Raw genomic sequence first — 23083 nt, forward strand, 5'->3', positions numbered from 1 at the left:
ATGGTCCGCTTCAACTGAATGTGTCACAATAAAGGGCAAAACGGGTTGTCCGCTTTCGAATAATGTTCAGCCAACTTATGGAGAGTATGTTACTTCTAAACAGAAACGTATTGGATATCTCGAATATCGTACCAGTTGAAACATGAGGCTGCCTGGTGCAGCATATTCCGTTCAAGCGAACTGTAAGAACCTAGGAATTCAGCCGGATTCATCTGAGTTTTATGTCAGGAGTAAAAATTTGTAGTTTAAGCTTGATTTTCTGGGCATTATCAAAGTTCCTTCATTTGATTTAAGCCAACTTCTAGCCCTGTTACGGCATATATTCTTGTCCAGAAACAGACTATTCAACAATGGACTTTTCATCGTCGCATGTTACCCGATGGCTGTCTTCATTGCGTGTTGGTGTCGATTCCCGCACTTCTTCAGGGCATGTTGTTTGATATTTTCGAATGTTTATTAAAGTTCAAAGTTTCCTTGGTAGTTTTCACCAGTGATTGATATAAGCACTTAAATTTTAAGAGTGTGGAAGGATTTTTAAGTTGTATCTTGCGAATGAAACTCTTAATCCCTCAAAAACCTGGAATCACTGTAAAGTCGCTTTATTCTTGATGGTTGACCTTAGTTGACGATTCCTGAATGCGATTGATCACTGGTGTCTTTGCTCTATAACAACCATCCGTTGGAGGATTAGAGTATCCAGGCAAGGTATCAAATGCTACCAACCAAGTTGAACTTCCTCAGCAATTAGTTTTTCAGTGATTTACCCCTGACGCAGTGCTGGATTCCACTACCACCTTGGAGAATAACCATACGCCGGTATATCCGTTGTCGAGATAAACGCCGATGGCTCTGCACTACTTATGGAATTGGTCCATGGAACCTAATTAGTCAGCTTTCCGCATAAGCCCCACAGTTTTTGGTGGACCGAAGTGATCTAGGACATTCGTTGAGTTGATGCCTCTTCACAATGAGCGACATGATAGGTACTTAGGACGACAATTCACCAGTTTACACACAGTTTCTTGATTTATTTGGCATGCTTTTGAGTGAAAGTAAACTGTCTGTTTTCAACTTGAGGAAAACTCCAATGAGGATCAGTCTAGAAAAAAGTGTAATGAAGAGTAATTAAAAATTTCATTTGCAAATAACATAACAAGCACCTGTTTACTTTATAATATCAAGTGATGCATTTAATGTAATGCTGGATTACTACCTTACATTTTACATCGAGGCATTTCGGTATTTTTATAATGTATTTTAACAAAATACTCATAATAGCCTAGAGAGTCTTAGAAATCTAAAGTTTCTTCAATATGAAGTCAAGATGTCTTCATTTGGATACGAAGACTTGAGTTCCAGACAATAGGGTGGACGGTTGCACACAAATGCCGACTTCACAGAATGTATCTTTAGATTTCCGCTGGGATGGTTCAGTATTAGCGTCAGGTCGTCATAAAGATCTCACCGAGATAGATTTTCAAAAAAACTTCAAGATGCAGTGGCATAAAAAAGTTGCAGAAACATATCCACCAAAAAAGGGATGAACGTTTGTTGCATCTGCGGCTGCCCAAGCTTCAGAATGTAGTTGAACGGCTTTGGGTACTTCTAGGTTTCAAAGATGCAAGTGTGATTGCAAATCTGATAATATTGCGAAGTAGTTGGATAAATTTCAGTTGAACATGGATTAGTACATCTTGTTGTGTGGGTATTAGCCAAGAGATAGAATCTGGAAAGTCTTTTGCTGACAACTATGCACCCCTCTATGATAAATTTCTGTTACTGATGTTTGATCAGATGACCGTTGCTTTGTCCACCAAGCCTGCAAGCGTTTCGTTTTCAGTAGAGTTGATATCGTCATTGCGCACTCAAGTTAGGACACGGACCTAAACCCCCGAAAGAAGTCATTCAACAGACTAATGGAATAAGATACATACAAACGAAGACGCAAAACCAATTGCGAACGACCTAATAAGATTGCAAGAAAGGTATACACCAAACAGCCAACAAAATTAGAGGACATCAGATTCTTTTTTATCAGGCAAGTAAGGAGTAACTACTCCCTAGCAGTGCTGATTGACGATGCCTCCTGGAATGGGGGCGAGGCGTTTGTGAGCTTATTGTCAACATCACGTAAACGAATCGATAATAAATGATAGTCTGAAGGAGCTGCAAGGAGAAGAAAGGAATGTCAAAACAAAATGCCACCAACTATCACATCTGTCAAGAAGAAGTTTCGGTCTCTTGGCGACATCTTATCAAAATTTACACTTACAAGTTTCAGATGGCAGTAAAGTTGCGTTCCCACTCGTGTAAGCACAGCTCTTGTCGTCAAAAGCCGGATCCGATTTGAAATATTTCGTAATTTTCGCGTGATCCCAGTCAGTTTCTTCAGCCTAGTCAAGCATCGAAAAGCCTTATTTTGAATGTGCTGAGAGTGGTGTTACGCACTACAGAAATCAGGCATGAGAAGCAAATACGTTGATTCCGAAAAATCGGTTTTAGCGGAGGAAACATGATGACAATATCAAGTGTTTTAAAAGTGGTTAGATGCAAAGGCGAACCTGATCTGGCCCTGTCAGAATACTTTATACTGCTGGATATTAAAGACATCAAACGGTGCTGGTTTCGAATAAAGGACTATCCATATGATTCTAACACAGTTATTTATATAAAATAGATGGTCAACTTATGTAATAAACTATCTAAAGGCATATATACATCAGTCGGTTGTGAAAACCTGAGGCCGCTTTGCTTTTTCTCAAGCATATTGTGCTGCTTTTCCACACAAGCAAGTTCCATGAAGTCACTTGGTTTTATGGCTGTCAAATGTTTTGTTCTGCGTTGGAGTTACTGACGCGTTAAGGCGGATGATTCTGACGACAGTCAGCAATTTGGCGGATCAGAGTTAGAAGCATGTTTATAGAACAATATTTACCGGAGTGGTTGCTAGTGAGAATCTTCAGAATTCTGAATATTACTCCTCAAAATCGATGTCTGTTCAATCTCCCATTTTCAAACCGATATTCACAAATTCTAAATATTTTTTGATGATTTATCCAAATTATTTTAGGGAGTTCGAGTTGAATTCCTAGCTTCTTTCATAAGGAAATAAAAGCGATTGGAAATGACCATGTGAATCGGTTTTTGAGAAATATCAGTTTTTTTACACTCTTAGCTGCAATCCAGGTTTCGTGAGATCACACAACATTTTGATGTAGCTATAATCTGCGACTGGTGATTAGTCCATAGTTCCTCCTGATTGTTGTTCTGCATTTTTGCACGTTAAGTTAGACCTTTGCAACTTGTCTTTCAGCGTCCACCTTTGGTTATTTACACCCATCTTCATGGGCACTACCTTAACGGGATGACAACTGGACCGTTAGGAAGGCAGCAGGTGATGCAGTATATGCTCAGTAGTGAGCGAGTATCATTCAAAAGCCTTTTCAAGACCATCGCTTTGTGGTGGGGTTTAGTTAGCAGCGTTTCCCTTACGAATCAAGCCCCATCATTTTTCCTCTAGAGAATTTCCGTTTTCGAATCCCTTAATTGACAGGATTCGACCCGTCTCTGTGACGGTTTGGCCCGGTAATACCCGTGGCGACGTGTTTTGTAAGAAATGGTAATGTACTTGCGTTTCCAGCCCAACGCCGCTACCTTGAGGTTAGGCTTTGGAGCCAAAGACTTTGGTTGAGGAACAAAATCGTCTTCTTGTCTAGGTGTTGGCGCCCTGGCAGTATCCCAACCCCGTACAGCCATAACATCTGCACTTATTGCCCAATAAACGGGAACAGAAATTAATGCTGCCGTAAGAAATAACGGTCTGCACTAGAAATATCTACACCGGTTTAGGTGACCCTGATATGTTTTCATGGAGAACTGGACACCAGATGAAGTGGTCCTGCCTAGTGTTGGTCTCTGAAAAAAATTCTCACATCCTAGGATAAGTTTTGATGTCTAGCGTACTAAGAGGAGCAAGTATAGTTACCATTCATCGTTGACACTAAATGATTGACCTCCAATTCATTTTTTGAAGTGATAGGAATGAACCGTTCTTATAAGACATTGGCTGGTCCTTCGACTTTATCAATCGTTTATAAGGACTTGAACAGACATAACTCTGACCACATGAAGAACCTCGTAAACCAACCGATGACTGTCACTCCAATGAATGGTGACGTTTATAGAAGGGTGATTGTGAAGCCTTCTTTGGGAATTTTCTGGCCACAGAATATTTATTCGAGGCAGCGTCTCTTCCCTAGCTCACAGCTTTCTTTGAACTACCTCATTGGAATGATCAGGTGAATCTGATCGTGTGAGAATCGTAGTGGCAATTCAGAAGAATTGATAAATTGTCGCTTCTGGTGAAGATAGTACGGACTATACAGTAAGTTTTCCAAGGGTTGGCCTGTAGACGAAGAAAATATATGGATATTTACGTAAAAACAGGAAACTGAGGTCAAGATGCGAGGTACTGTCTCGTAAGTGGAGCCGATCTATGCTAAGAAGCCGAGGAGCACTATATAGTTGTTTCATCCTCTTTGGCAATCATCAGAGGTGCGTTTCTCACGAAACTCCAGGGTGTTTTGAACCCACGACCACCCGTTCATTTATTTAGACAAAAATGTTCGTCCACAAGCGGCTCATCAGTGGCGTAATTAATTAGCACTTAGGCAGGATACAGTGCTCTTCGTCCTTCACTCAAGATCACATCTAGCGGTCACACGTGCTTGCTGAAAGCTTAATTTATCGGTAAATTTTATCCTTCTTCTGAGCTACTAACAGCTGGTCAGTAGTGTGAGTTTTGGGATTATAAAGTAACTTGGTCGTTTTTTGGAAAAGTTGTGGTTCAACGCTATGGAAACAATGGGGTAAGTACATCGGTTAATAAATAATCAGAAAAGTTTGAAGATAAGTTTGAACTAGACTTTTAGGTTAGGCTCTTTTACCATGCGTGAATACCAAGTCACAGACTAGGTATAAAATGCTCAGAGGCATGGTTGTACTAAATCTTCAAAAAGTTTCATCAACTGCCGCTTAAGTTTTTGTATTTTGACACAAAATACACACCTTACCGCTATTTTGCCCTATGAATCAGTCCTTTCATGAGAACAAACATTTGCCCATAGCTTCGGAAAAAACAAGGGTAAAATACTACAAGACCTCGCAATAATATGATGACCATGGGGGCAGCGTTATACGTTAATGATGAAACTGGATCCTACGTTAAGTAATGATAACTTATCTGGGCTGTATATAACTAGGCAGCTCCACAACAGGAAGAACTGTTTAATTTTTGATTCGAATGGTTGAACGGATAACGTTCCGTGATATGTGATCAGCATGCAAGATTTTTTTGCAGACTTGCAATGCACAAGATACTGCACAAAAACTAATCGCGAAATTACAAAGTAGAAGTGGATGGCTGGGAATACTAATTCCTCGATTGTAACTACCCCAAGCATATAGACTGGTAATCGGCAGATCCTTTGCAAGCACGGTGAATAGCTTGGAACGGTTATTCAAATTGCCGCCAACAACCGACTTCTCAGCAAATTCAATGCGAGGCCTAATCCAAGCAAAAGCGCAACAAACTCGGCTTGTGTGTTAATAAAAAAAACTTAACGTCATGTGTACATTATGTAGAAAGCTTCAAGTCAAAATACAGCAAGACTTTATAATCTGACATTTCTGGGACCACGGACAGACTTTTTCCCACTGTTTATCCATCCGAAACATCGGATTACAATATTATATTCCACTACAGTGTGCTTCGGCCTTAAGCATTCCGTAAAAACGTCACAACGGGACAATCTCAAACATACTTCAAATTGATCTTCCAATAAGAATGTAGTTTTCTAAGTTGATTCCCCGAGCAGCTGTGCTATATCCATCAAATTTAGCGAAAACAGTGCTCTCAGAATTCAGTTTTTGGGGGTAGCGCGTATCAGTTATGACATAGGTGAGGTAGATGTTACCAATTTACGAGGGGAAGTTTTAAATTAGAACCTAGTTATCGCCTGACTGGGTATGATCTTTTGATATAATGTCATCTGGAGTCAAGGGTGTGAATTAACGTTCCACTGAAAATTAGGTGCAAAGGAAAACAATACCCCCAAACTAGAACATGGTATCTCTGAGTGGACTTTATTTGTTGGTCGAGTTACTGTAATTGGTATCTACTTTTCTGTGTGGAGATTTTCCGTCTGTTTCAAACCAGTGACGGATATTCCACTCGTCTGTTCGACTCTGCGCATTTTCGGCTTTTTTATGCTAGCCCTATCAGCGCTGTGTGTCGTATGCATACGTAAGTAAACTACAGGTAAACATCAGTTTCACATTCGATAACTTACAATTTCAGGTTTAAAATATATTGAACGTTTTCAAACAAGACAAAATAACGTTGACGTACTCCTCAATAATCGCTAACAGCGTATGAATTGTTTTATCCCGAATTTTGTAGTTTAGTATTTTTGTAGTACGGTTAGTACGGTTAGTACGGTTGATATTTAAAATAATATTGATGTTTACTTTCAGCAAATTTATCCAGCTGGACACTTCATTTCCATCCATACAGTAACTGCTTGAAACTGAAGTCTCTCTAGAAATCGAACAATCGAGATCTGTTTCACTACCCAGGCTCATTTTGGACGGCTCCGCAATTTGATCTTCTGACACTCCCTAAAAGGTACAGATGAGGGAATTAACAATTTTATGTAAAATAACACAGAAACACCTTGTTTGCATGAGATACAAAATTTATTGGAGAGCTCGAGCATAGCTTTTGTCAAAGCTGCAAACCCTAACGTGATTAAATATTCAGCCGCAAATGGAATGGCGCAATCTTTGTTTTGCTTTAAAACCATCTCTGCTGAACGCTACTCAGTCAAAATTTGGGAATAAATTATTTTCATTTGAACAATACACACCAACTACAATGTATTTGCTCAGGTAGGCGCTGTGAACGAAGTTTTCTAAGCAAAGAGATTGATTTTGCTGATACATGCTAGATGCGTCATAGGATTTCAGTGATACACATTTGGCATACTAGCTTTTAGAAAATTACGGTGTTCTGGGTGTAGAGACCATTAACTAATAAGTGGAGTTGGTAAACGAAGGAATTCACAGAAGGTCTGAAACTTCACGTGACCATCGCGGCTTACTGGACCCCCTACTAGTAGACATATTGAAGTTTGGATAAGAAACTAAACAACATGCAACCTAACTAGATTTAGCAGAAGCGCTGTCACGAACTAATGAAAGAAGTACAAACCAAACTGCAAGATCGCTGAGAACACTCCCCATTTTAATACTGCAATTAGTGCAAATGATAAAGAATGGTATTAGAAGAAAAATAAAAAGATCAAATGACACTTGAAGGTATTGTTTTTGTTAGTCTACACTTGAAGGGAGTGATGTCATTTGTCTATTGAATTATCGGGACGCTTGTTGGATATCGAGCGTTCAACTCCAAGCTCACTCCAGGCTCAGTTTTGTAGCTAACCTCTAAGTCTCAAGGTATAAAGCAAAATATTGGGGCATATTTGGAACTCACCTTCTGGTTTGCATTCGAGCTTACTGTCGGTTCGTCCACCCTAAAGTTAAGTTGAAAATGGTTTATCACTCAGGCGGCAGATCAGTACGATTGACCTCATATCAAGCACCAGCGTATACATACGTTTCACTTGCATCTGTTGGGTAATAGTCAATTTCAAAGTGCTTTATATCAATACGCGGTCTAAGATAGAGGCGAAAACCTTATGGAAATCCAGGTGAAATGAACTTTCGTTCAGATGGACTGCGATCTAACTTTTAGCAGTTGGGTCGAATTCAGGGAAATTATGATGAAAAATTGCAGCCGTGCATTGCATAGTAAGTCCTAACAAAGTATCTGTTTTAACACCAACTTCGTAAATTTTTTATCGCCGGTTTTACTGAAAATGGCTCGCAAGACTGAACGTACTCTGATTACTGCTGAACGGTCAAAACTGTTTTGGACTCTGAGATTCCAAAATGCTAAGCGCGAATTTAGTACAGACATGCAGTAGAAAATCAAACGCACCATTTTGTGACCTAAAACCAGTATGGAGGGCTCAGGTCTGAAAAGAAAATTTTGGCGGCTCACCAACTGTTTGATGTCAATACCTATTCCGATTCGATCAAGTGTACCAATAAATAAACTATTTTAGTCTACTTTCAGTTTACCTTTAGCGATAAATTAGCGTCTTTTCATCTGGCTAGTGCATAACTCATGGAGTGATATCAGTGAAGAATTCAAGTTTAAAGTATTAGTGTTGTGCAAAGCTTGCGACAGCAAGTAACGCATCTGGGGGATAAATTCAGAATAAGCACGAAAAGTAGATTTTACCGTTGTATAGTGGCTCTAAAGCAGTGTCGAAGAAAACTAGGCAGAAGATTTATGGTGACTTGACAGGAACCTATCTTGCCCGTCAATGACTCATATGGTGTTGTGGTACAAAAAAAAAACAGAATTTTGATGCAATAGACCTTTTGCAAACGATAAGATAGTAATTTTTTACCGATATAGTGAAAAGAAAAAAGTGAAGGAAGTGAATTGAACAGCCACTTACTTTCTGGGCCCTGTGGCTTTCCTATCAGATTCATCAATTAGTACGGAGCTCGTACTGCCATCAGGATTTGCTGAACCAAACTCATTGGGATAACCTAGTTGTTCTCGTGCTTCATCCAATGACTGTCCAGTTTGTTCGACGTGGTAAAAATAAACTTCTGGGATCAGATTTTTGTAGTCATTAAGGACGTTGTTGACACAGTCAACTAGTAGAATTTGGTGATTTTCAATCACGTTGGCCGTTGGAGCAAAATGCTCGATTTGTAATCGGACACCAGTTGTTTTACAAACAAGGTTTGCAAAATATTCAGATAAACTGGCAAATTTATCTGAATGGTCGGATACATGTATCCGAACAGTAGGTTGGGACTCTTCAGAATATTGGTGTGGCGAGCTGTAACAGACAAAATGATAGGCCGGATTTCAAAGCTTTAGTATGCGCATAAAAACAACTAGAGAAGCACTGGCAGCAACAAAAACAAATGGAAACATCGGCCCAAAAACGTCGAAAAATAAAACGGTAACAAGTTGAAAGACTGTTAAATTTACAGACATACATACATGTTGTTGCATACAAATCCAGTGGTAACTCAACTCATAACACGAAGCTTCAAGTAATCTGACTTACGTTGTGTGAACAGACAAAGTATGTATAGTTCCCTAAGACATGAAGCTGGCAGCGCCCCGCTCTTAGAAACGCTCGATATCGAGCTTGGTCTACAAAGCACGTGTGGAATATGGATCATTGAACCGCTCCTGGAGCTTGGCATTTCTGCCAAAACCGCTTCGTCACCAATAAAAATGACCCTATAAGTGTGGAATGGAAGCTGAGCTGGAAAGCTATTTATTCATTTAAACCGCAGTTTAAGCTACCAAAGTTGCCCACTACATCTAACTTATTTGTTCATACACCAAGGCACCATGATCTGGCTGAAAGCATTCTGTCCTTTGACAAGCATATGCAAGCGAGTGGTTCTAAGTTGCTCAAGAGTTCTTGCAAGAAAGTGTCCTTATACCAGGTTTCAAACACACCTAGATTCATCCAGGTGTGATATAATCGAGCAATATGGTAAATACATAACTAAATTAACGATAGCTCATGCCCACAGTCCTGTCCACAAACAAAGAACAATCTCAGTTATTAACATGACAAACTAATTCCACATAAATCGGGCCAGAATTTGAAATTAAAAATGCTCGTCACACTGGTGCAATGATAAACCATCACGCACTGATTTTATTGTCCCGACTACAGAGAGCACAAAGGCGACGCCAGTGTTAATTCCAGCGAACAGTTGAACCATCAGTTTCCCAGCCCGAGCTGCCAACGTAATTTCTATGTCCTACCTGCGACAGCTGCTGTTACCGTAAAAAAACATGAAATGTAATTTGTTAGTTTATTTTGGATTTTCAGGCAGGAAAATTGTGAAAGTGTGCATTGGTTTGGATTTGTCAGGTAGCCATAGCCCATGACTTAACATTGGCGAATGTCTTATCCACTGGTTAACCATCTGGAAGCGTTCGATCGATCCCTTATAAGCCCATCTGGAAAGTCACGCTGGAGAAGAAGTATTCTTAGTGTTTCGAGACTCTGAGGTCTAAAGTCATTATTGCTACGTAGTCCTTCAAGTCGACTACGAAGGTTGAACATCTTTTTCACAGTAGCCAACGAGTTATTTATTGCCATGAATAAACCCCGATCGGACAGTAACCTGTGCCAGATTTTGGACCGTTTTACCTTGAAGAAGATGATGGTGAGGACAAATAAGACAAAGATATATCCAGTGACATAACTCACCAAAGCAAATTTGGTGAAAAGAACGACAAACGGAGAGGAGTGTACCAGACAAAAAATACAAATTAGTGGAAAATTCGGAGTGGAGGTCAGGAATATCAATTCCACTGGCAGGCAATAACCAGAAAGGTGTTGTTTCTACGCACAACTGGAAAATTTTGCTCGCCTCTCCGGACTGTGGCATCAATAAAGTAACCGTATAGGCACATGGTAAATTCCGCTTATCCGAACAATCTGTAAACGGAGGACAAAGCCCGCTGAAATCCATAAATACCGTATTGAAATTAAAAAAACTAGTGTATATTACATCAACTGTCACATAATCGTGGCTAAAAAGTGACTTCCTTCAGTGTGAACAGATTTAATCGTGATCTGGACCGGTCATTTTCCTTTCATATCATTTTGTTATGTATCATGAGTACTACCTGAGTTTGAGAAGCAGTCAGCAACCGGGTTAAGGGTATTCTCACAGAACACACAAAGCAAGAAATCTTCCCAAAAAAACTACATACATGTCAGTGTATCCTGAACCCTTAACCGAAAATGAATGTGACTATGCATGCTCATATAATACTGCTCTGTTTTTTGTCACAGCGCCAGAGGATCATGACAAGCAGGATAGGGACAGCCGAAATAATTTAGATGGACTTTATGATAAATCAACTTGTTATCTCTATTGCTGCCTACTTCACGTCAGGTGTGAACCTCAACTATTCTTCCTTTCCTCAGTCTAGTTATGAGGCCTTGGAAACAGACCCCCTGTTCCCGGAAGAAGAAGGTCTGCTTCACTGGTGATAGTACAGTGCAAGCGAATCTGCAGGAGCTCAACCAGTCTTAAACAAGCGTCAACAGTAACGCTGTAACTTGTTTTCGAACTAGACAGGTCACAACTTGTTTACCGATTCAAATTAACCCTAACTGTTAGAAAAACACCGAAATTAAAAGTGCGAAATGTTTGTAGGGTCAATATCATGACTATGGTAGCAAAAGTACAGAGTTTGCTGAATGCTCGCATTTTGCTTTGACATCGTCAGCCACATAACAAAAGCGATACAACTGCCGTACAAAAATGAAGCAGCAAGTTGAGAGACTGAATTAGTCAGCCTATTTCACTGACAAGGCAAGTTAATGGCGCGAACCTAAGTCTTCTGAGCAGATAGACTCAGTTGATAAGAGATGAATAGGAAGGTCTTGGCGTGTTGATTTGAAATAATAACCTCAACGATGCGCGTGAGTGATCATGGTGATCGGCGCCTTGGATACGTCTGACAATCGATTACGCGGAATTCCGAACCTAGGCTAGCCTTGCTTCCATCGTCTGTTTAAGTAGCAAGATTCAGGTTCCGATACCTGCTCACACAAACTCCACAGTTTGTGTTTGTCTGTTTGTCTGAACCCATTGGTAAACTGACAAACGACTTGTAGGGCAGGCACTTGCAGCACCATCTGTTGAACTGCTCAGGCCAAGTTGATTTGTTGTTGACAGAAAGGTCAGTTATGCGGCTAAAAGACAGTAACTGTAGACTGTGATTTCTCTCATAGCTGTGCCAGTTTCATTTTACTTTGGACGACGATAGTTTCTTCTGGAAAACTGCAGGAGAGCAATGTTCTTTTGAAAATTTTCCCTCTTCCTGAAGGGAATCGGTAGATCAAATACGCATAGCACACGTAAAAGAGGTGCGCTCCGGGTTAAACCTATAACTGTTGCTGGCCACGCACACTATACCAACAATTAGAATTAGATGAATACGTGACTCTGTGTCACAATCCTAATACACGAAGTCATATAGATAGATTTGGGAGGATACGTCTTTTTTTCAGAACAAACTCACCGGTTCATGTGTAAGTGGTCGTATAGCAAATAAGGCCCGGTGTTTTCCACAGCTGACTGTAGTCCTTCGTTATTAGACCTCGAAATCAGGGCATCCAAATGTGAAGGCTTTCTGAAATTAGGATGCATAAACAGATATTAATCAACCAGACAAATAGTTTTTTTGCGAATTGGTACCACGTATTATCCGCACAAGTTTAAAAAACACCTTTGAAAGCAGACAAAATCCAGTTTGCTTAGATAATCCATTTATATACGCAGATATACGTGTCTTATTTATAACTGGGTTATTCAAAATTCATAGTCAGAGGGGGGCGCACAATGGAATCGAATTTTCGAAAGTTATGATGTGTCCCTGATGGAGTAAAGCAATCGGGTAATTGAGTTGAGAGTACCAGTCCAAACTTCCAAACCCCATACCGGGGTCTAAGTGATGCTGGGAAATTATCCCACAAGGCTTTTCGGCCAGAGGCACGGCTGCTTCAGTGAACAATGAAATTTGGTGAGCTGCAAAAATTTGAAAGTAGATTAGGACGGTTTTTGGCTTGAGCACATACGGAACAAAATGCAACATTTTGGCGCAGAAAGTTTTACTCCAATTGTAAAGGTTCTGCAGCTGAGAGCATTGTACGGATAATTGGCACCGTCACAGAGCAAGAAAAACGGATATTCAGTCGAATTTATCCTGTTTGTAACAGTACGCTTTCCGGGCCCATCTGAGCAAAGAACTCCACCTGAACCTCATGAAGTGTCTGTCTGTTAAGCAAGTGGCCCGAAGTAGGCATATAGACATCTATAGGTATATAGATGGCGTTAATTTAAAGTAGTATACAAAGAATAATTTCTCATGAGCCTGCGGTAAATTTTGAGTTTTTCAAAATTAACATTCATGTGGGAAATTATTCACCAACCGACAATGTGCTGTAATGGCTACAATCAACACAACAGGAAACTATACACATCAGAACAGAACTTTACTTCGTAGCTCACCGATGTGATGCGATAACGGTACATGGATTATTTTTCAGATCGAGGTTGCACAATGCTGGCATAAGATTGAACATTTCTGCCAAATTGCTGATGTCTGCAAACCATGGAGAAAGGTTAAGTCACTGGTCACAAATGGCAAAACGTGATAGAGAATCAAAGGCATCAGATTATTAATGGTGCTCAATTTAATCTTTATTCTCACAATTGTTCGCGCCAATTTGTTTCACCATAGAACACTAGAAGACTAGATAAAACAGAACAGACATAATTTCGTGCTCCTTGTTCACTGCGACGCTTCACCCTTCCTTTAAGCTACAGCTGATTTGCAGGCTTATGCCTCCTATTTCATAAATTTCATAGATTGCTTTGAACTTGGTTGGTGCTTAATCATGTAATCACTACCACTGTTGAACATCACCAGTTTGGATTAAAAAGAGCCTTTTATTGCGGATAATGCTGGCTTGATAGTTACGGGTCTTTTGCTAGAATGGCCGGCAAGTATGGTTGCAAACGTTTCAACAGTATCTGCGGCGAAACCATTAACCGTCACAACGCATTAGTAACGTTACCCCTATTGCTGGTAGAAGTTTTGCGATTAAACCGTTCAAAAAAGAAAATAAATCAGCGGATGTGCATCTGTCTTGGTCCCTTTGAAATTTTGGTCGTCATAAAAGAATGCAACCAGATGAAAGAAGGGCTCACTGTAAACTCTTTGCACTTGCTTGCTGCTTTTGACGGAATTTCCCTTGAGATCGGTATGTGTATGCACTTTGAAGGGCCTCAATTAGAGAATTTTAAACCCTGCCTTAAAGGTAGATGGCAACGGATTGCTCGTTCTAGTCTTTATAATACTGATAAGTTATAATTTATCCTCTTGGTGGTTTCCGCCATTCATCATTGGACGCCATGCAAGATGCCGGTAGGCAACCGTTGAGGTAGTTTAACATAACCTAATGAACGCAGACAAATCCAAGCTATGCGAGCCATGTTCTACTGGCTGAACGTCAGTGCTCTGAGGTGTGAAAGATAAAGGGGAGCAAAAGAACTGGAGTGGTCTATCTGGCTACTGAATAAATCTACTCCCCAGTATGAGTAGTCACTAGTGAAAAAGCCGGAAAATGCAGTTCGACTGTTTCCCCTAGTTGTGTTGAAGCTAATGGTAGAGGTAATTAGCTCACCGGAAATTCGATTATCTTGCAGTAGGAAGTTTTGCAGCCTCGGACAATGGATACGAGGAAGTGTTGTAATGCTGGAAAAGAATGGAAGGTGAGGCAAACAGGCATGGAAAATGGCCAATTTGAAAACTTTGCACTTACTTATTATTGACAAACTTGAGGTGACAGCTGCTTGGAGAGGTTATGATGCTCCCGAATAGAAAAGATGTTGCCAAATTTTAAAAAGCCCAGTAAAACAAGGCCATTAACTCTAGTGGACGTGGAAGGAGGTGGTCGTGTGACCCCGTGCACGGGCTAGTGACTACAGGTTAGCTGGCCGGTCCCCAACCTTAACCTGTAGTTGGATTCCTTCGACCGAATCAGTCGTTGGCTAATGATTTCATACGGGGCACTACAATTATTTATTCTCCAGAGTAACGTAACACTAGTCTTGGTCGGCTGATCTTAGTTTAACGGAGAACTTTAGTCGATACCAGGAGGATAACATCTAGACACTGGATCTTCTCTGTTTTAAGTCAGAACTAACAGTAACTGTGAGGATGTTGCCCTTTTTCTGGCAGTCTCAGTGCTGTACTCAGCGCAGCTTATATGATGTGCTGATATGCTTATCACCAAAAGATGATGAGACCTCGTCAAAGGCTCACTACTGGATTTTGGGGCTAATCAGATGGGCATAGCCTCAAGTGGTCTTTGCGGTGGAAATTCGGATGGATAACATCATAAACAACAGTTTCTCTAAAAATTTTAAACAGGCTGAGTAAGCGAAAAATGTCCGCCATTTCAGAAAATATGACAGGTGTGGCGTATGAGAACCTAGACCATGAGTAAACTGGCAGCTCACGGTTACTGATCATTTGTTGTAAATGGACACCGGCTGCTAAACCTCGTTTGCTTTGACTGGGACAGACAAATGGATTACTATGTGTTACCCGTGCTCTTTACGCTCTTCAGGCCCTGAGGTTGAAGAAATAAAAAAAAAGAACTACGAGGGTCTTTTCATCCCTTGGACTTCTAGACGACATGGATGGTCTAAAGTTCAAGTCTCACAGGCTTCATGACACACACCAGCAACAGTGTGAAGCATAGTATTCGAGTACTGCGATGGTGTGCCTATGGTTCAGTGCGTTTACTTCAGTAGCTATATCTCATAAATAATTTAGTGACGGTCACGTACGACTACACAAATTAGAAAATATGGGCTTGATTGAGAGGTGACAGGCGTCGTCGGACGGGATGGTAAATTATTTGGCTGACCATCAGATAATGATGGAGTTGGGCTTACACGTGACGAATGTCTGGAGGATCTATGAATGAACTTTACTCGGTACAAGCGTAGTCAATTACGGCACAGTTAAAGACAAGGCACACTATGTTTTTTTCGGCCCGAACGATCAAGTGGATAAGCATGTGGGCCCTCATCCAAAAGACCGAGGTCCCCATCCAACATGAGCACCTCCAACTTGACTTCTGACCCTCGTCGTGATAATTTGAACGGGTATTGTTTCAGAAATAGTGACGTGAAAACAATCACGCACTATACGTTACTTGAACTTATAAGGAATTCATATATATATATATATATATATATATATAATGCACCTTGCGTAGCACGCACAACTGTTTATTAAGAATCAACCAGTGATGAAAAGTTTCCCTTCCACAGACAAATAAAATACTACTTAGATCTTATTAAAAAGAACTTTATGTCAAGATGATTGGATGGATAGTATTATGGACTAATATTTGACTTCCCCGGTGCAGAATCGTCCTAGGTGGTTTTACTACTAGCTGTCAGGTCACATCCAGCTAATGTGTATATGCGAAGTCTTCTGGGTTACACAAGGATCGTTCAACTGCGGCCTACGGTGCTTCTCCAGAGGATTTACACATCCCAAGTGTGATATTTACCTGGAGCGCTTCTGCATCAAATCATAGCGGACGAGGAACAATAGTATCTCATCCAAAAAAGCGGCACTTTCCTCGGGAAAAATTCCTCAGCTGATGTGCGGATATTGTTTATTGTACCTCGGAAACTTTAGCTACAATTGCACTGATGTACTATGTCTTCAGATGTTATTCAATTGCTGTCCACTGGAACGAATCGACAAGATTCAAACGATTGATTCGGCAAGATTGTTGGCTGACAAAGCTAGACTGACGTCATGGTGGATTACTACCAAAAAGTTGACTTTATTATGATAAGAATGCCATTTCGGAAACTGGATACTATGCATTGTTTGAAGCTGGAAGTTCGTTTATCAAAGAATCGATGGAATTGGGAAAAATGCTCATTCACTGGGTGTTTACTTCTAAACGATGGTTCCTTTTCGACACGATTACTAGATACTCAGATCAAGTCACACAATCTTTCTCGAATAGACAGTGTTGTAATATGAGTAAAGTTAAGCATTTATAAAGTTCGGACACTAATTCAATTAGAATATTAACTACGGTATCCGAAAATTGCTTGCTGGTAATTTTTACTGAATGACTTCTAACGACTCGGAAGCATAATTTACGCTCCACCAATTTCATATGCATATGTGCTCAGTTGGCTTACGCAATCAGAGGACCTTACCTGTTTCGATTTGCGCTCAGTTCAACAAGATTGGGAAGCCAACTTTCTGCAAGAGAGTCAAGCGATTGCAGGCCGTTTTGGTCGAGTGTCAATTTCTTCAAGATCGGTCCGTGAAATCCAACGGGAGGAAGCTGAGGAGTTATAGAAATTTTACCTTTGTACCGAGAATGACGACATATTTTCAAGCTCAAATCGCAACAGGCTTTTTAGTTCTTCGAATAATGAACTAAAGGAAATATGACTACAGTATATGAAAGCCGCACTGAAGCAAGTTAAGGCATCATTTTCACGAATGATTCAGAAGGAAAGAAAACCAAAATGCCGGTAATGTGGGTGTTGTTTGCAAAACAAGGCATTCTATCAGCTTACATCCGAGCTGAAAGCTGATCTTTCTTTTATTGCATTTGACTAGTATTAATAAGAGAGTCCAGCTTACCACCCTTGGGAAACAGGTTTATCGCTTTACTGCGGGTTGTGCTCTGCCATTTGGCAAGTCCGTGGATGACCAACGGAGCAGATCAAAGGATAACGAACACAGGAATGACGATTAACATTAGAATGACCCCAAACGCACAGCTCCTGGTTGAGCCAGTGATATCCTCTGAAAAATGTGGGCTTCTAGGTCTCCGACAGTAGCTCTTGCCCGTCGCACAAAACTCAGATGGTATCAAACAAAATACCTTTTTATAGAGTTGAATGTTCGAGTTAAAGGCCATAATCTGCTACAGAAGTAAACTGAGGACCTGCTTCATGAATGAAATCAGTCTGAAAAGTTTTCATACGTAGTCTTTTTTTGAGGACACAGAAATAGGACCCGTGCAAGACCCATACGTGTATGACCTATGTTTGGGATGAAAACATCTCACAAAGCGTGGTGCTGTGTTTGTGTTCTGCCAAAATCCTTGTCATTACCAAGGAAGCCTTATTAAATAACGGGCTTTGTTTATAATTTTCCATTTTAGCCCCCATTCACGGAACACAAGATTACATTCTACTTTATTGAATTCAAGCTTAGGGTATCCTGGCCTAGCTGCAAAAATTTGCCATTGTTTCTTGTGCATTCCTTTAGCCTTTTCTTTGCAAAACTTTGAGAAAATGAGAAGTATTTGGCGTCAAGCTGATTTAGTGTTTACGTTCATTTCAGTCATATGTTTGTGAAAGAGTTAGTTCTTTACGATTGTTTTTCGCAATATTTGCTACGGGTTTCTCACTTCCATAAATATTACTGTTATTCCTCGTTGTAAAGTACAATTGGCATATTTATGAAGAATGAAACGTTGACTTGGTAAATGGATAGTATCGTTCCAGAGCTTTGTACATTTCACTAATATCTTGGATTCTCAAACATTGAATTACAAAATGTAAGGCGATGAGTTCAATTGTTGGTTCAATTCATCCACCCACCTCTTGCAAGAGGTTTGAACTGAAGTCGATTTGCGTCGCCACATAATCCACGCACGTGAAGTCTTCAAGTCCCATAAGTTGATTGCCTGATAAAATGATGCTTCCAAGAGGAAGGACAAAGTCTCCAACACGATTGTTTGAACCAAGTTGTGTAACGAGGTTGTTTGAAATATCCAGCAGAAACAATTGTGGTGCTGTGAAATGCAGCTGATCTCTGTCTGTAAATGATGGAGTTAAGAAAGCCGAGATTAGTCTGACTTCAACCTGGGCGAGAAATCGCTTTTTGTTGTCTTCTATTAAAACACAATGGGCGAAATTTTTATATTTAGCTTTCAGGCATGCAGGATTTTTTTGTCTCCCAAAAAGGATACTCTAACATTGTGCTGGAATGCTGTTTTTTAACTCGAAAGTTTCGATAGAATAGTTGACGATGATTTCACAGAGCCAGTATATTTGTATTCATAGAAGTAGCAATGTTGCCACTGGCAAAGAGAAATGAAGGGACGTGTTCGGATTAAGATCTTGGCATGGTTTGTGCCTGGGTTGCAACTTTTTTCCATCAGTGAAGGAAGCCATTCGGTTTAGTGCAACATCTCAAACACCGTCACACATTTAGGAGGTCAGTAATTGTTATATTTTTAGGTGTGAAAGCGGTGCTAAACTTCGTCGACCGCACTGTTTTGTGGCGATATTGCTCCTTCAAAAGTGCGCTGAAAATTTTCGCCACACATCAACAATCCTTATATTCCAGAGCCTATCGACACGAGGAAGTCTACGAGGAACGTTTTTGTAAGTTAATTAGCACAAGAATTGCCTTCCAAATGCTATTGGTCACCATTCCTCTTCAGCTTATTAATCAAAATGGTTAGTGGAGAAACATTTGCTACAGATTTCGCCACGGTTGTGGAACTTCTTCCCGGGAACGATCAAAAGGCTTTGGAGTATGCAGACCATGTGGCACCAATTAATTCAGATTTCATCCAGATGCGAAACATCAAGTAATCTGCATAATGTTGCCATACATTTTGGTATGCAGTTTTCACTTTCAGTGTAGAAAGTGCAATTAAAACTGGGAGAATAGTTTCCAAGACGTTCAAACCCCCAGGAGATAGTGGACAGGTTTACCTTTGTGTCTGTCTGTATCACATCAGACAGCAGCTTTACCGGCAAAGTGAATGCAAGAAACCTTGATGTCCATTGCCCTTTTCCTAAGCCTAGGCATCTCTCTGGTCGGCCTGTCAGTGAAAGACAGGGTCTACAACGTGGCAGTGTGCTGCAGATTTTACGACTGTGAAACTTGGTCATTGCGTTGTAGACAGGAGTAAATTGCTTGTCTTTGATCATTGGTGCCTTTAAAGTATTGCACATGTATCACGGGGACATTGAATTAGCAGTGATAAAATGCGTGAATGGTTTTTATACACAAACTAACTGCTTGTACAGTCGACAACTTGATTCGACTGTGTAGAGTAACTTGGCTCGGCACTCTCACACTGCAAGCAACGTACAAACCAACTTATGGTAAGCACTTCATAAAGATGGCTGTGGAATCTGCTGTTACAGAGCTGTAGTTCAAAGATCAGAATGTGATCTAATAGGGCCTTCAACCCCCTACCCTTTGAATAAAAAACTAACGCCGTTAACTACGTAGGTATCAGTCTTCGCAGGCCTTTCTCTTTGGAAAGTTCGCAATTCATCCTATGACAGTTTTATCTGGTGTTTTGAGTGACCAACTGAGGTTTGTTACTTTAAGGAAATTATTACGTCAGTACAACACACTTTTGTTACTGTATTCGAAGAAACTACAGAGGTCGCTCTCTCCGGTCAAACACAAAAAAATTGTGGGTAGTTTTCTTCATTACCGAAGAGTTGGAAACGGGGGATTCAGTAAATGATATAAATGGCATAAAATATTTTAGGATGCCATAAAAAATACTGGACTAATGTAAGGCTGACCATCTTGCCGACATTTCGAAGAATGCTACCGTAATACAGCCAGAAAGGAACAACGATACCTTCAGGGTCCAAAAATCCCGCGAGAATCTTCACCAGATCAGCATAAAGTAGCTAAGATTGTGGGCTATTTTTTCGACGGCTGTTCGGGGATAGAAAAGTGGTCCGAAACCACAGAACTGGTTCCACAGTATCATTCAAATTGAATATGGACTTGGACTTTGTGAGGTAAAGCGAACTCTTATTTGTAAATGTCATCTTTTGCGGTCACCATCTGTTGTACATATTATGCTTGGTTTACAACCCACAAGCACTGGGTTGAGTCTGTCTCTATGTTTCTTTAAAACGGCGTGGTTAATTTACGGTGGAATAATCTGATTCAAAATACGGATAAATTTACATATTTGCAGCCTTTTTTTCATAATTTACTCAACCTACCTGACGAGTAATTCAGGTTTATTATGCTTGGTTTACAACCCACAAGCACTGGGTTGAGTCTGTCTCTATGTTTCTTTAAAACGGCGTGGTTAATTTACGGTGGAATAATCTGATTCAAAATACGGATAAATTTACATATTTGCAGCCTTTTTTTCATAATTTACTCAACCTACCTAGACGAGTAATCAGGTTTGTGGACATATTCAGCTCTTTTAAAGCAGTGTATGGTCCTCCCAGTCTTGTTAGAGTGGATATACGGTTGCAGGACAGGTCTAGTGCTGTTAGCTTTGGCAGTGCAAGCGGGTCAACTTCCAGGCCGTCTATGCAGTTCTTCTGTGGGATTAAGCGGAATAAAATGTTACAGGGAGAGATGTTACGATTCCACGTTCAAAAATTATGGAGGATGTTATGCGCCGAGTCATGAAAAAGAAATAACACTACCACTATAGTGCTGCTTATTAGGAAAGCAATCTAAATGTCATCACCCATGATTCTGGATACAAGCTTTTCCACCGCAAATACATGTCAGGAGCACACACTCCGATAGCTTTACTTAGCTGACCATAAAGTGGAACGTTTGCGAAGCTTCCTCATCACCCTGCTGAAAAACATAATTCAGTCATGCAGATGACGGCATTGTTGAGTCAGATATATCGCTTTCATTGGTTAGCTCTCAGTTTCCCGTCCCTTCGTCTAGCTAGAGTGAATCAATGTGAACTACCACCAACTTTTGGCTATATCTCCCCTGGTTCTCCATTTTTCGGCGCCCCAATCCAGACACAGGAATCGGTGTACCTTCGGTGTGCGGTTTATAGCTGGTAAAATTGAGTGAACTAAACAGAAGTAAACAACACGGAACCGGCGGTTTGAATTGATAGGTCAACATCTCATCAGTTGTTTCCAATGTTGTTTGATGCTATTGACCATGTGGTTTGGATCTACGACGGGATTTAAAAAATACAGCCTACTCCAACTAGCTGTTGACTTAATCAAGCGATCCGACTATTCAGTTCTTGGTGTGGGCTTGATGATCAGCATGGATTTTGAGCTTGATATCCGGTCGAAAATCCCAAGACTAACTGCTTGAAAGTACTTACCAGAGGATCATATGGCCTCGTCGGACTATGGTTATTGAAGAGTTCTAAACGCGGTAAACGTAATGGACGCTTTGGTTAAGTGACCATATTTTTCTTGAGGTTGGTTTTGACAATTCATTAACGTTTACTTCTTGCGAAAGTCCATCTGAGAGGCAATGTTTTGGAATATAGTTATTTCAATGGTACTGCTTGGTCTCTGTTCTGTTCGCCAAGCTAGGTATTTGGTTGGCAAGTGTTTCATCAACAATCAAGGAAGCAGCCAGTGAGGGGTTGATGATGTCACTGCGATTGGTGATTGAGCGTTTACAATTCAACTGTCAGGTTCATCCAAGTTATCAATACAACCCTCACTGTTTCCGCAGTTTAGGCCACCCTTTTAACATCCTAGTGTACACACTACTTAGAAGTCTCCATTACTTTCCGATTTGGGACATGTAGGTCGAAACTGCGTTTTTCTTGATTTCATAGACTACAGCGAACTGCCGTTTCAAAATGTTGGGTGCTGTAATCAATGGTAGGTTTCAACGCATTGTTCTCTTGTTATCAGCACGCTGACTGCATTTTGCTAGTTGTCATTACTGAGGAGAAAATGGTGAGCTGGGTGATCCAAACATCCACCGTGTTGATACAGCTCACTTTCCATCTTCCCAATGCAATTTCGAAAACAAATGAATGGGGTAAATCAATCGTTATAAACTTGTTTGAAACCTTTTGCCCAAAAGGCTGCTAAGCTTAACGATTTCTCTAATTTTTTGCAGTATGCATCCCATGACAATACGACGACATAATCCGTGTGCGGCAAACGCCCAAACAATAAAGTGAACGGTAAAGTAATCCACTCTCGACTTTTTATTAGCCGAAGAACTGACATTTCAGCCCTCAGTTTGGCTTGTGTTTATTACGAACGAGTGGTATTGACGTTTTGACCGCTCTGCATTTACTCAAAAGGAACACAAATTATTCTGGCAACTTTGCGTTGGTTGTTCACAGCATATGTGATAATTATATTGAAGTTTCTAAAGAACACCTCGTCTACGGTTATAGTATACATAAAAATTAGCTACTAACACTAACAGACCGTAGTGGCTGCTTCGGTGTGTCCGAGATTTAGCGCGTGTGCGTGTCCGTTCGTCGTCCCACCATCGATCTGACGTGTGACTTGAGTGGCTAATTGGATGTGTGTCCGATTGGTTGGCTCGCGTGAGCGCTGTGGGTTGACTGGATATGTGACTCAG

General features: G+C 40.6%; 1 protein-coding gene across 1 annotated transcript in view; it reads right to left on the minus strand.

Annotated features, from left to right (window-relative positions):
* Positions 1-8584: 8584 nt before the first annotated feature.
* T265_09718 (hypothetical protein) overlaps positions 8585-23083 on the minus strand; it is a gene marked incomplete at both ends in the record, with an annotated part of 47959 nt that continues 33460 nt past the window's right edge. The window contains 7 exons of the mRNA XM_009175881.1: positions 8585-8981; positions 12215-12325; positions 13204-13297; positions 14382-14452; positions 16957-17087; positions 18361-18578; positions 20916-21084. Of these exons, the coding sequence (XP_009174145.1) occupies positions 8585-8981; positions 12215-12325; positions 13204-13297; positions 14382-14452; positions 16957-17087; positions 18361-18578; positions 20916-21084 (1191 nt within the window). The remainder of the gene's footprint in view (positions 8982-12214; positions 12326-13203; positions 13298-14381; positions 14453-16956; positions 17088-18360; positions 18579-20915; positions 21085-23083) is intronic.

The sequence above is a fragment of the Opisthorchis viverrini genome (assembly GCF_000715545.1).
Source record: "Opisthorchis viverrini unplaced genomic scaffold opera_v5_308, whole genome shotgun sequence".
Taxonomy (NCBI): domain Eukaryota; kingdom Metazoa; phylum Platyhelminthes; class Trematoda; order Opisthorchiida; family Opisthorchiidae; genus Opisthorchis; species Opisthorchis viverrini.